This window comes from Chrysochloris asiatica, unplaced genomic scaffold (genome assembly GCF_000296735.1).
Source record: "Chrysochloris asiatica unplaced genomic scaffold, ChrAsi1.0 scaffold00228, whole genome shotgun sequence".
Taxonomy (NCBI): domain Eukaryota; kingdom Metazoa; phylum Chordata; class Mammalia; order Afrosoricida; family Chrysochloridae; genus Chrysochloris; species Chrysochloris asiatica.
In genome coordinates, this window is record NW_006408746.1 from 1,810,468 (window position 1) to 1,823,866 (window position 13,399).

Below are 13,399 nucleotides of genomic sequence, written 5' to 3' on the forward strand. Positions count from 1 at the left end.
AAAATTTTATAGAAAAGCAGTTTGATGAATTCATTTAAAATAGTAACAGTGTGGTAGCAATGTATGTTTTTATTAGTTCGTTGACTTGGCAACAACACATATAGATTTTGTAGTTACAAATAGCTCTATTGCACAGGGATATTGTGTAGCCTTTCAATTTTAGATAAAATACATTTTATCTCATTTTATCATGTTCTTAATTAGGAATTTACATGTAGCAGCATGTGCTTTCTTTTCAAATCTTGAGATTTGCTCTTCTTTTTTACTATTTTATAATTGCTTAATTTAATTGAAATATTTAAGTCTCTATATGTGTGAACTATAATAAATACGCACCTTCATCAACTGACTGTGGTTGTCAAGTATCTCTAAAAGCTCTGATCATTTTTGCTGTATGTGAAAATGCGTTTCTGGTGTCTTATTCTTGACATCACAAACTACATTAGGTTTAGCCATTTTAGTACAGCTAAAGATTGGCAGTTTAAACCTACCAGTCGCTCCTTGGAAACCCTATATAGGGTCCCATGAGTCTGAACCAATTCGACAGCACTTAAAAACAACAACATTTTATTATTATCAAAAAATATGTACACAGAGCAAATAAAGCAATACAGAGAACAATGAAATAAAGGGTAGTATTAAAGTGCTTTGTACACCTCTCCCAAGTGTCATTCCTCAGAGGTTAATTACTACCATTTTTAACTGCTTATTTAAGTTCTGATAATTGGCTCTGTAACTCTACTTAATAGGATTATATTTTTCTTTGTTAATTCATCAAAAGTAAGCACACTATTTATTGGCTTCCTACTTTTTAGCTTACTTATATTAGGCATGGTATCCCTGGGATTGGGGTAGTGGTGATGCAAATGATAAGATGTTCAACTATTAACCAAAAGGTGGGGGATTTGAACTCACCCAGTGGTACTTTGGAAGAATGGCGAGCTTTTGAAATGTCACAGCCTTGAAAACCCTATGGAGTTCTCATCTGCAACTCACAGGGTTGCTCTGAGTCAGAGTTGACTCAGTGGCAACTGGTCTTTTTGTTGTTGTTGTTGTTAATACTGTTGTTGTTACGTGCTGTTCCAGTTGGTTCCAACTCATAGCAATCCTGTATAAGGTTTCTGAACTATAAATTTTCAAAGGATCAGAAAGCCTTATCTTTCTCCTGTTGTGTAGTAACTGGTGGTCTCGAACTGCCAACCTGTGGTTTAGCAGTCTAGTGCTTATCCTATAGCACCACCAGTGATTGCTTATTAATCCTAGGTGTACCTTTTTCCAACTAATTATATCATATTGCTAGTTTTAATTCTTTCATGACTCTAAATATATTTAAACTTCTGTTTTTTTCTGTTTTCTACTTTTCTTCTAGTTCCTCCCTTATCTATAAATTATAGGGTTTTATTTGATAACATTTTTAATTGAAAACTCATTTTATTTTAAAGGTTCGTTTTGCAAAACCAGTATATCCAGGTCAAACTCTACAAACTGAGATGTGGAAGGAAGGAAATAGAATCCATTTTCAAACTAAGGTATGAATAAAAGAATTACTTTCTTTTTTATTGTTTTACTTTCATCATTACCACACTGTATAAGTTTGCTTCATCTTATCATTTCTTTGTTAGTATTATGAATATGAGATGAAACCTAGAATTTTTTTTTAATGTTTATCAATGGTAATTTTATGATGGAAACAATTGAAATGTTTTATGGATTAAATTGTGTTCTCCCAAAATATGTGTCAATTTGGCTGGTCCATGATTCTCCGTGGTTTATAAGTTATGCAGTGATAGGATTTAGCAGTTACGTAATGATGTAGTCATCCCACAATATGTAATCTGATATGATCAGCCAATCTGACCCTTACTTAGGTCAGATCCCTGCTTCCTGAAAGGAGAGTTTCCCTGGAGCGTGGCCTGCATCACCTTTTATCTTACAAGAGATACAAAGAGAGAGAAGGAAGTAGAGCATTAAGGACCAGGACTCTAAGAAAGTAGAGTCAGGAGTGGAGCATGTTTTTTGAATGAAACTGAGAATCTCCTAGTCCTAGAAGAACATCTATGCCAAGAAATGAAGACTAGCTGTTTTAACAAATGGATGAAATGCTGGAAGTACTCACTAGTCTAGGCCAAGAAATTGAGATGGCAGCTACCTGGCCAACCTACTGGAAGAAATCCATATTCATCCCTTTTCCAAAGAAAAGTGATCCCACAGAACATAGAAATTATCAAATAGAATCATTAATATCATACACAAGTAAAATTTTTCTGAAGATAATTCAAACATAGTTGTAGCTATACATCAACAGAAATTCAAGCTGGATTCAGAAGAAGACATGGAACAAGGAGTATCATTGTTGATGTCAGACAGACTAGCTGAAAGCAGAGAATACCAGAAACATGATTATCTTTATAGACTAGGCAAAGGCATTCAACTGTATGGATTGTAACAAGTTATGGTTATGATTTCAAAGAATGGGAATTTCAAGACATTTAATATGCTCATGCAGAACAACCTGTACATATGAGAGTAAGTCAAAAAGTATGCTAAAAAAATTATAGAAATCTTTATTAAACAAAATTATCAAACTGTAAAGTGATTGTTTCTTGCCATATCCTCCATCTAGATTTATACACTTCTGAAGGTGATATTTCCATCTCGCTGAGCTCTGGAGCGTAGTGGTTACGAATTGGGCTGCGAGCTGTAAGGTCAGCAGTTTGAAACTACTAGCTGTTCCATGGGAGAGAGACGAGACTTTCTGCTCCTGTAACAATTTACAGCCGTGGAAACCTGTACATGGTCGCTATGGGTCGGAACTGACTCCATAGCACATAACCAAAAAAACAAAAAAACCAAAAAACCTTTCCCCAAAGAATTCTGAGCTCTCTGATGTACACAATGTCAAAAGGGACTCAAATTTTGTGCTATTTGAAAGTTGTCGGGGTCTGACCCCGACATAGTTGTCACGAGTTTTTGGTTCACGAGGAGGGGAGATCCAGCGGCGATAGGGAAAGCGAAAGAATACACAGAGAAACAGAAGAAGGGAGACAATGAGGCACCCCAAAGCCAGGGTGGATACATCACTGGTGGGCAGGCTTGGGACTACAGGCATCATGGCCTCTGCAGGCAGCGACTCACTGCCCTGCAATCTTTAATGGATGCCTTCCAACCCGTAATGCACCGCAATCTTTACTCCATGCCTTCCAACCAGTAATGCACTGATCTTTACTCCATGCCTGCCAACCAGTAATGCACAGATCTTTACTCCATGCCTGCCAACCAGTAATGCACACCTGGGGAGGCCCGGGCCTCTGTTTTATTTAGGGGAGGAGTTTCACACCAAGCTGGGAGGGACTAAAACAGGATACAGCTAACATCAGTAATTTTCCAGACATTCAGGTAACTTTACATTGTACTTCACTGGTTCGAATCCCAGGCCAGCAACTTGGATTCTCAGGCCCAATTAACATATCTATAGCCCCTGAGGTCAGTTGGGGGAAGTTGAGAGTTCTGTAGGAGACGCCCAGGTGAATGGGCTGCACCTGGAAAAGGGATTAGGGAGGATGGGTTCTTTGTCTATAGAACAAAGAACCGAGAAGTAGCTAAAATATTTTTAGTTAATCCTTTGGAGAAAGGTTTAACCTTGCAACCTTTAGTTAATCCTTTGGAGAAAGGTTTAACCTTGCAACCTTTAGTCTCCGCTTTAGGAAAATATCACATTTATCTGTGGATTTTCAAAGGCTCCAGTGTATTAATTTAATATATATACCTGAATATTAAGATGAAAGCAATTTTCCATTAACTGCCAGTGGCCTCATTTGTTACACTCAGCCCTAGAGGGCCTCGAACCTCTGACTAGTCTTACACGGTCTGCAACAGAAAGTTGTTTGAGTTTTAGGAATGGGAAGAAGTCTGAAAGGGTCAGATCAGGGCTGTAGTGTAGATGAGGTAAGGATTCCAAGAAAATTCTCATAGAACGGCCCTTACTATCCTCAAAGAAAATGAGGTAGGTGCATAGTTACAATGGAAAAACTTTCCTTGACACAATTTCCTTGGCCTTTTCTGTTTATTAAAAACTTCTACCTAATAAGCCCCCATAGTTGTCCTGTGTTCTTTGAAAAAAGATCTGTGAAGATTACCCCTTTGGAATCTGAAAAGATAGTCACCATAACCATCTTGCTGTTTTGAATGTATCTGTCTTATCCAATTCCCTTTGAAGACACTGTTTTGATTGGACTTTTATTTTTTTAAGTTACCCTAATGAGACTGGTGGTGGCTTGTGAGTTGCTGTGCATCTGAAAGCTATGCCACCAGTATTTTAAATACCAGCAGGGCCACCATGGTGCACAGGTTGCAGATGAGCTTCCAGACGAAGACAGACTAGGAAGAAGGAGTGATGAACTACTTCCAAATATTTATTCACTGAAAACCTTATGAATAGCAGAGAAACACTGTCAGATAGAGTGCCTGAAAATGAGCCCCTCAGGTTGGAAGGCACTCAAAATGCGACTGGGAAAGAGCTGCCTCTTCAAAGTAGAGTTGACCGTGATGACATTTGAATGGAGTAAAGTCCGTGGGAGAAAAGCCCGTGGGACCTTCATTTGCTGATGGGGAACACCTCAAAATGAAGAGAAACAGTTGTAAACTTCTATTGAAAATTGGAACATGGAATGTACGAAGTATGAACCTGGGAAGATTGGAAGTTGTCAAAAATGAAATGGAACACATTGCTATCTTAGGCATTAGTGAGCTGAAATGAACTGGTATTGGCCATCTTGAATCTGGCAACTGCATGGTTTACTATGCAGGGAATGACAAATTGTAGAGGAATGATGTTGCATTCATCGTCAAAAAGAACATATCCAGATCAGTCTTGAGGTGCAATGCTGTCTGTGATAGGATAATATCCATGCGTCTACAGGGAAGCACTCACTCATCTCTGCCAAGAAATTTGGAAGACAACTATCTGGTTGACTGATTGGAAGAGATCCATATTTGTGCCCATTCCAAAGAGAGGTAATTCAACAGAATGCGAAAATCATAGGACAATCTCTTTGATATCCCATGCGAGTAAAGGTTTGCTAAAGGTAATAGAGAAATGGCTGCAGTTCATGCATTGACAGAGAACTTCCAGAGGTTCAAGCTGAATTCAGAAGAGGCTGTGGAACAAGGGATATCTTTGCTGATGTCCGATGGATCTTGGCTGAAAGCAGAGAATATCAGAAAGATGTTTACCTGTGCTTTATTGACTACGCAAAGAGTTTTGATTGTGTGGATCACGAGAAGCTATGGACAACATTTCGAAGTATCAGTATTCCGGAACACTTAATTGTACTTCTGAGGAATCTGTACCTGGACCAAAAGGCAGTTGTTCAAACAGAACATGGGAACACTGAATGTTTTAAAATTAAAGAAGGTGTGTGACAAGGTTGTATTCTTTCACCATACTTATTCAACCTGTATGCTGAGCAAATAATCCGAGAAGCTGGGTTATATGAAGAAAAACATGGCATCAGGATTGGAGGACTTTAAGTTTCATTGTTGATTTCTTTCTGTTATGTCTGGTGAGGTCCATTTGTATAGTCATCATTTGTGTTGTTTAAAAATGGTATTTGCAGTGAATAAATCATTTGTTGTTGTTGTTAGGTGCCATCGAGTCAGCACTGACTCATAGCGACCCTATGCATAGCAGAATGAAACAATGTCCGATCCTGGGCCAACCTCACTACTGTTGCCACACTTGAGTCCATCGATGCTGCCACCTGGCCAATCCATCTCATTGGGGGTCTTCTGGTTTTTCTCTGACCCTCCATTTTCCAAGCATGATATCCTTCTCTAGCAACTATTCCCTTCTGACAATATGTCCAAAGTATGAGAGACGAAGTTTGGCCATCTTGGTCATTGCTCTTGCAAAATTCTATCATGCTCTCTCCAGCATTGTTTCTGTCACTAAAGCCATATTTTCCAACTACTGATCCTTCCTCTTTGTTTCCATCTGTGCATTTCAATTACCAGTAATTATCAATACATCTTGATTGCATGGTTGATCAATTTCAGACTGAAGAAATAGGTAGAATCCTTCAATTTCATCATCACTGGCTTTGGTAGTTTGGGGAAATGATCCTCCTGATGGTTGACATGGAAGTTTTTGGTTAATGCTACCCTAATTTTTAGAGTCTTACATACATTTGTAGCAATTCCATGCTTTCTATGAAAGAATAAATGTTGCAATTATTTTAGATGAAGAATTGGGAATTAGAGTTTGAGTTTATGCAATGATTATTTTGATACATCTAAAACCAAATCCACTGCCATCGAGTCTATTCCAAGTTACAGCAACTGTAACTTGTTCCTGGGGTTCCAGAGATTGTAAATCATTACAGGAGCAGAAAGCTTCATCTTTCTCACTTGAAACAGTTGATGAGTTTAAACTGCTGATGTTGTGGTTAGCACCTGAACCCTTAACCAATTGTACATTTAAGTCTCCTTACTATTTTGATAAGTGACAAATAATTTAGTGTATACTAGCTACACTTCCTATTTGAAATCAGAACTATAATGCTTCTTTAACAAAACCACTATGACATCCACTATTGCATGTTTCTGGCCAATTTTATTTTACTTTGACAGCACAAATGTAGTTTGAGTATGCCCCATGCAACTATTGTGATACGCCTTTTGCTCCTTTAGGGTTGTTGGTTGTGTGCCATAGAGCCATTTCCAATCACAGAGACCTGTTTCTGAGGCTGTAAACATACATAGGAGGAGAAAGCCTCCTCTTTCTTCTAAACTTCTGCAATTCTCACCCTTGGTGCCTGTTAGGCATACTTGTGTTTAAAATGAAAAAAACAAAACAAAACACCTAAAGTATCAATACATGCCCCAACTCCACTCTATACATTTAAATAAGCCTCATTGATGATATAGGGCCAAATACAAATATTGTTTAAAAGGGTCTTTGTGGTTGTTATGTGCCGTGGAGTCGGTTCCGACTCATAGTGACCCTGTACAGGGTTTCCAAGGTTGCAAATCTTTACGGGAGCAGAAAGCCTCATCTTTCTCCCGCGGAACAGCTGGTAGTTTCAAACTCCTGACCTTGTGGTTCGCAGCCTGATTTCTTAACCACTACGCTAACAGAGCTCCTTAAAAGGGTCTTAGCTGATTCTAAAACTCGAGTTAATAACAGTTACATTAAATCAGTAATCATTCATGTTTATTCACTTTGACATTTAATTCATCAGCTGTTTATTTTTATATTCCATATCTTGAAAGTAAATTATAGTCTAAAAACAATAATGTTACATACTGCTATAGTGAAATTGTATTTCCTTTGGAATCGTCACCATGACCTTTTCTCTTTCTCTCTCTTCAACACATATTAGATTCAAGAAACTGGAGATATTGTCATTTCAAATGCGTATGTAGATCTTGTGTCAACATCTGATATTGCTGTTAAGACACCCTCTAAGGTAGGTTATAAATGCTGGTATGCAAATATTTTTTGATGTGTGAATTTGTTAGATTACTTTGAGAATGTTAAGATTACTTTAAAGAGTTAAGAACAATGACTGTTAATTCTTGAGCTGAAAGACATTAATTCAAAATATTTGGAATAAATGAAATACCTCATTAACTTAAAGATTTTTTGTTTTTAACTTTTTGGGGGAAGGTTACTTGACCCCCTTAATATTCTGATGAAACTGATGGAGCCTCTCCTAAGAAAAAAGAAAAAAAACATTAAAGCCAGAACCAAACTCATTGTTGTGGAGTTGATTCTGACTTATAACTAATCTACCAGTTCGAATCTACCAGTTGCTCTGCTAAAGAAAGATGAGGCTTTCTCCTCCTATGTATGTTTACAGCCTCAGAAACGGGTCTCTGTGATTGGAAATGGCTCAATGGCTCAACAACCAACAATTCTAAAGGAGTAGAACTGATGTATAAGTTTTTCAAGGCTGTATGCAAATCTTTACCTATCTCTCCTGTGGAGCGGTTGGCTGATAGAATCTCTGACCTTTGGGTTAGCAGCCTAGCACTTTAACCATTTTGCTACCAGAGTTCCTTGAAAAAGCAATAGCATATATTTTTGTTAAAATAATATTATCCTCTATTAACACATGGAAACTTAATAAAATATACTTACATGCTTTGTTTCCAAAATAGTAAATTTATAAATCTTTTAATAGTGCTGAGTTCTTTATATCTACATGATTTTTAATTGTCTGCTTAAGCCATATTATTATATAGCCTACTAATGATTAAAGTTACTTAAGAAAAGTATGAAATAAAAATGAATGAAGTTTTAGCACTAGAAGATTTAGACTTCATGTAATTGAGAATTATTTTATAAATAAAGAAAAGAGACTAGAAAAGTTGGTTATTTGTCTAGTATTTTCCTGCTGAAGTTAAACTGGGACATACAATGCCCAGTTCCTAGTTAACTCTTAAAACATTATTTCTGAATTTTGATAAAAATACAATCTTTTTATTAAGCAGACTGAGGGTTCTGGATGATTATATATAAATTTGAGGATCATGTAAATGAATCCTAGTGTGAGCAAAAAAGAAAATCAAAACTAGTTTAATTGCCTTATTTATGTGTAGGTCATTCTTCTAAAAGTCACCTTTATTGCATATGTGTTTTATACTTCCTTTCTCTTTGAGTCACTTTCACATAAGTTTTGACATTTACTCTTCTTGTTTTGCTAGGGCGGGGAGCTTCAGAGTACCCTTGTGTTTGAGGAAATTGGTCGCCGCCTTAATGATGTTAAGCCTGAGGTGGCAAAGAAAGTGAATGCTGTATTTGAGTGGCATATCACTACAGGTGGAAATGTTGCTGCTAAATGGAGTAAGTTGTATCTCTGATTCTGTAATATTCTAAAATTACTTTTAGTAAATGGAGGTAAAGTATTCTTGTTATAATTAAAGCTTATCTCTTTGAAGATAAAGGAGCCCTGGTAGCATACATAGTAGATTACAAACTGGGCTGCTAACCCAAGGTCAGCAGTTCAAAACTACCAGCTCCTCTGCTAAAGAAAGATGAGGCTTTCTCCTCCTGTGTATGTTTACAGCCTCGGAAACAGGTCTCTGTGATTGGAAATGGCTCAATGGCACACAACCAATCCTATTTTCTTAGGAAAGTTGTTCTTCTTGGAAACTAGTGATTTTTAGGGCAACTAAAAATGTATGCTTTTTAGTAATCTAGGGAATCAATTAAAATAAAAATATCAACTTTATAGGTTTCATTGTAACACCTGAAATTGATATATTTAGAAAGTCATTTTGGCTGTATAATTCTGTAATTAAACTTCCTCTTCATATAAAGCAAGTTCATCTGCTCAAATGAGATATTTTTAATTCATTTTGTTTTGACAATTTAGAAATTATTTTTCATCCCAAATCATTAGTAATTTGTATTATCACTGTAGTTACAAATATAACATCATAATTATTTTCTTGATATCTGTAGATTACAATTAAAGGTGCATATTATATCTAGCATAGAGAAATTACCTACTAGAGGGCCATGTTAGAAAGTTGACAAGGCACTTCATTTAAAGCAAGCAAGAAAGTGGTCACATTCATTTTTAAAAAAAAATGTTTTATTGTGAATTATGTGATAGTTTACATGGGAAAACATTAGTTTTACATTCATCTTATCGTATATTGTTTCATTGCCATGGTTACAATCCCCTCCATGCCCACTGGTCATCAGCACACAGCCCCTCTGCCTCTTTGGGTCTAAAGTCCCCAGCTGCTCCATCTCTCCACGTCATCGTCTCTACCTCCATCTCAGTCATCACTGCTTCACTGTGTAGGGTCCCGTTTCCTGGTCTTCTCCCTTGATGGTCCCAGGAACCTCTGCTCCTTGCTACAAAATGTCTACCGTTATATTTCCAACCCTCACAAGCAGTCCTGATAACAATTATTCACCGTTGTATCACAAGAGACCCATCCGCATTTCATTTCGTCAGCCTGTCACATTCATTTTTACTAATAAAAGAAACAACCCAAAGTAAATCACTGCCATCAAGTCAATTCTGACTTAGACCCTAATAGAGTTTTCGAGACTTTAAATTTTTACAGGAGGGGACAGCCTTAACCCTGGTACCGTTTACTGAAGAAAATAAACTTGTTGATAAAAAGAGAAAGAAAAAAAATCCTGCCAAATCTTTTGCATCTAGTTATATAACTCATATTTTTAAGCAATACCTAATTTTAATTTAACTCTTAAGATAAAATTGTTGTTAAGTACTGTTGAGTTGGTCCCGACTCATAGTGACCCTGTATAGGGTTTCTGAGGAGCGGCTTGTGAGTTTGAACCACCAACCTTGAGGTTCAAACTGACTTCATGATTAAGTGCTTATCCTATGATGCCACACCAGGTAAAATGAGACTATTAACATTGAATAAACATCTTTTTCTATATTAGAGTATAATCTCTTTTTATTCTATTTACATAAGGTGGCACTATAGCACTTTTGTTGGCTTGCTTTCTAACCAGCCAGTTTAATAGCAAAATTGAACATCTGATGTCAGTCAATCATGGCAGAAAAATGTATGGCTACATAGTAAAGAAGGAGTCCTTGTGTGGTGCTCTGGGTTAATGAGCCAGACGGCAAAGCTGTTTGAATGGCAAGGCCGGTGGTTCAAGCTCACCAGCTGCTTCTTGGAAACTATACAGAGTTGCCATGAGTCAGAATCAACTCAATGGCACTTAACAACAACAACAACAACATAGTGAAGAGAGTTCCCATTCATGCTTTTTTAAAATTTGTTGTTAAGTGCCGTTGAGTTGGTTGCGACCCTGTATAGGGTTTCCGAGGAGTAGCTGGTGAGCTTGAACCACCGACCTTGCAGTTCAAACAGCTTTGTAGTCTGGCGTATTAACCTACAGCACCAAGTCAGTTATAAACTGAAGAGTCACTGCTTCTAACAATAAGAGTTAGTCATTTTTTGAATCATAAAACATGCTATTTGACCATTATTATTTTTTTAAATTTGCCGTTTCAACCATTTTTACATGTTCAGTTCTCTAACATTAATTAAATTCTCCATATTGTGCCATCATCATTATCTGTTTCCATGTGTTCCTGATCCTTATAGAAACTCAGTATCTCTTAGCAATACTTGTCTGTTCCCTCCTGCTTCCCGCCCCTGGTAACCACTAAATAAACTTTTGTCTCTATATATTTGCCTATTTGAGATATTTCATATAAATAGGTTCATATAATATTTGTCCTTTTTTGTCTGATGTAATCATTTATCGTAATGGTCTGAAACTTTATTCATGTTGTAGGTTCTTTTAGAACTTCATTTCTCTTTATGGCTGAATAATATTCCATTGTTGTATGTACTATATTTTGTTTACCCATTCTTCTGTTTGATGGATAACACTCTGGTTGTTTCCACCTTTTGGCTGTTATGAATTATGCTGCAGTGAACATTAGTGTACAAGTATCTGTTTATATCCCTACCTTCAATTCTTTGGAGGTATATACCTAGAAGTGGCCTTTCTAGGTCATATTGTAATTCTATATTTAACTGTTTAAGGAACTGCTAAGCTGTTTCTGCAGCAACTGATGACTATCAATTATTTTTATATAATATTCTTACTTTCAGTAAGGGAGCCCTGGTAGTGCTGTAAAATAAGCACTGAACTGCAAAATGTTTATAGTGTTCATCTTAAATCTTAGTGCTTTACCACTGTGATAGGCCTTCCATTGAAATAAAGAGATGGAACAGTCCATCTGGTGATTCATTTGACATGGCTTTCATAGGAAACTGGGGGTGAGGTGGGAGAGTAGGTGGCAAAGAGAAGATGAGATCCAAAAAGTAACTTACACATGTGGTGGTTTTCTTTAAAAAAAAAAAAAAGAGAGAGAGAGAATGTTATCTACACCATTTGAAAACAAGCATTCAAAACCCATCTTTCAAGCCATAGGCAAACCATGTTCTAGCTTAAGGAGGTTCTCTTTATTTGTTAATAAAATCTCTCCCCAAACCTTGAGCACTTTCAGTCATCCCCATACTGGGCTTCATCTTCAGATCCTTCATCCCCCAACTTTTCTGGTGGAGGGCTGTCAGATGTTTGCTTTTCTGGAGGGCTGTCTGGTTCCTAGTTGTCTTGCCTGGGGGATGGAGTCTTTACCGATGGATTTGAAGCTGTGGGATCACCTGCTTTCCCTTTCCCTTTTACTGGACTTTGTGTTACTGTTGCCTTTAGCCTGGGTTTGGGCATTTTCTTTTCTTTTCACTCAGGTTTGGATTTCTTAACCATCTTTTTGTTTTTCTTTAAGTTTTTATTGTGAATTATGTGGTAGTTTACATGGGAGAACATGAGCTTACATTCATTCTATCTTATTTTGTTTCATTGCAATGATTACAATTCCCTGCATGCATCATCAAACAGCTAAAGGGTGTACCCTGCAAGCCTGCCCTTTGGCCATCAACAAACAGCCCCTCTCCCTCCCAGAGTCCAGAGTCCCCAGTCGCTCCATCTTTCCACTTCATCATTTCTGTCTCCATCTCTGGCTTCACTGTTTCTCTGGATAGGGCCCCACACTCTGCTCTTCTCCCTTGATGGGTCCCAGGGTCCTCCGGGCTTGGACTGCAAGATCAGCCACTCCCCTCCTTTTATTACAAAATTTCTATCTTTACATATGCAACACTGAAGGTCAGTCCTGATAACAGTTATTCACTATTGCACCACAAGAGTCCTTATCCCCATCTCCTTTCATCAACCCCGTGCAGACGGGTTGGAAACCACTCAGTGAAGATTCTACCTTCCCCTGTACCCTCTCAAATTAGGCTCCCGCTTGAAATCTTGTAAGCCAGTCACTTCATGCCTTTGTAGCATCCCCCATTTTGGGTAGCCAATCAGACTTCTGTTATAGTTTTTGATTTTTTCTGATGGTCTTTCTTTCAAGAAGTATCTTCTGTTCTTCTAGCCATTCCAGGCTGGTCTGCTTCTCCTTTCAGTGGAAATCTCCTACCTCAAAAGGTTCTGGATGGGAATCAGGATTCCACCTATGGTCTTATGCAATGCAAAGGCTCCGAAAGAAGCCTCCTTCACTGGGCAAGTTCTAGCCCCATTTTAGGTATTCCAATCAGTTATAGGCTGAAGATGGACTTACAAGCTTTCTGTGGTGATGTTTCTGGCTATTCCTTTCTCTCCCTCTCAAGAGTTTATTTTACAATAGTAGATCAGGGAAACCAAGATTCAAAAGACAGCCAAGCATCTTAACATTATTTCCCCTCTTTTACCTATTCAAACCATGCTTCAATCCCTGTGTCTCAGAATTGTTGTTCCAGGGTTGTGCATACATCATTATTTACCTCTGACCCACTTAGCCCATGCAAACCTGCCTAACTGTTCTCCCATTTGCCTTGTTCTTCCTTT

The 13,399-nt window shown here is 37.6% G+C and overlaps 1 protein-coding gene across 1 annotated transcript in view; it reads left to right on the plus strand.

The window, feature by feature from the left end:
* Nucleotides 1-13,399, plus strand: part of HSD17B4 (hydroxysteroid (17-beta) dehydrogenase 4) — a 116,042-nt gene that overhangs the window by 76,710 nt on the left and 25,933 nt on the right. The window contains exons 17-19 of the mRNA XM_006873197.1: nt 1,443-1,529; nt 7,380-7,466; nt 8,707-8,845. Coding sequence (XP_006873259.1) covers nt 1,443-1,529; nt 7,380-7,466; nt 8,707-8,845 — 313 coding nt within the window. The remainder of the gene's footprint in view (nt 1-1,442; nt 1,530-7,379; nt 7,467-8,706; nt 8,846-13,399) is intronic.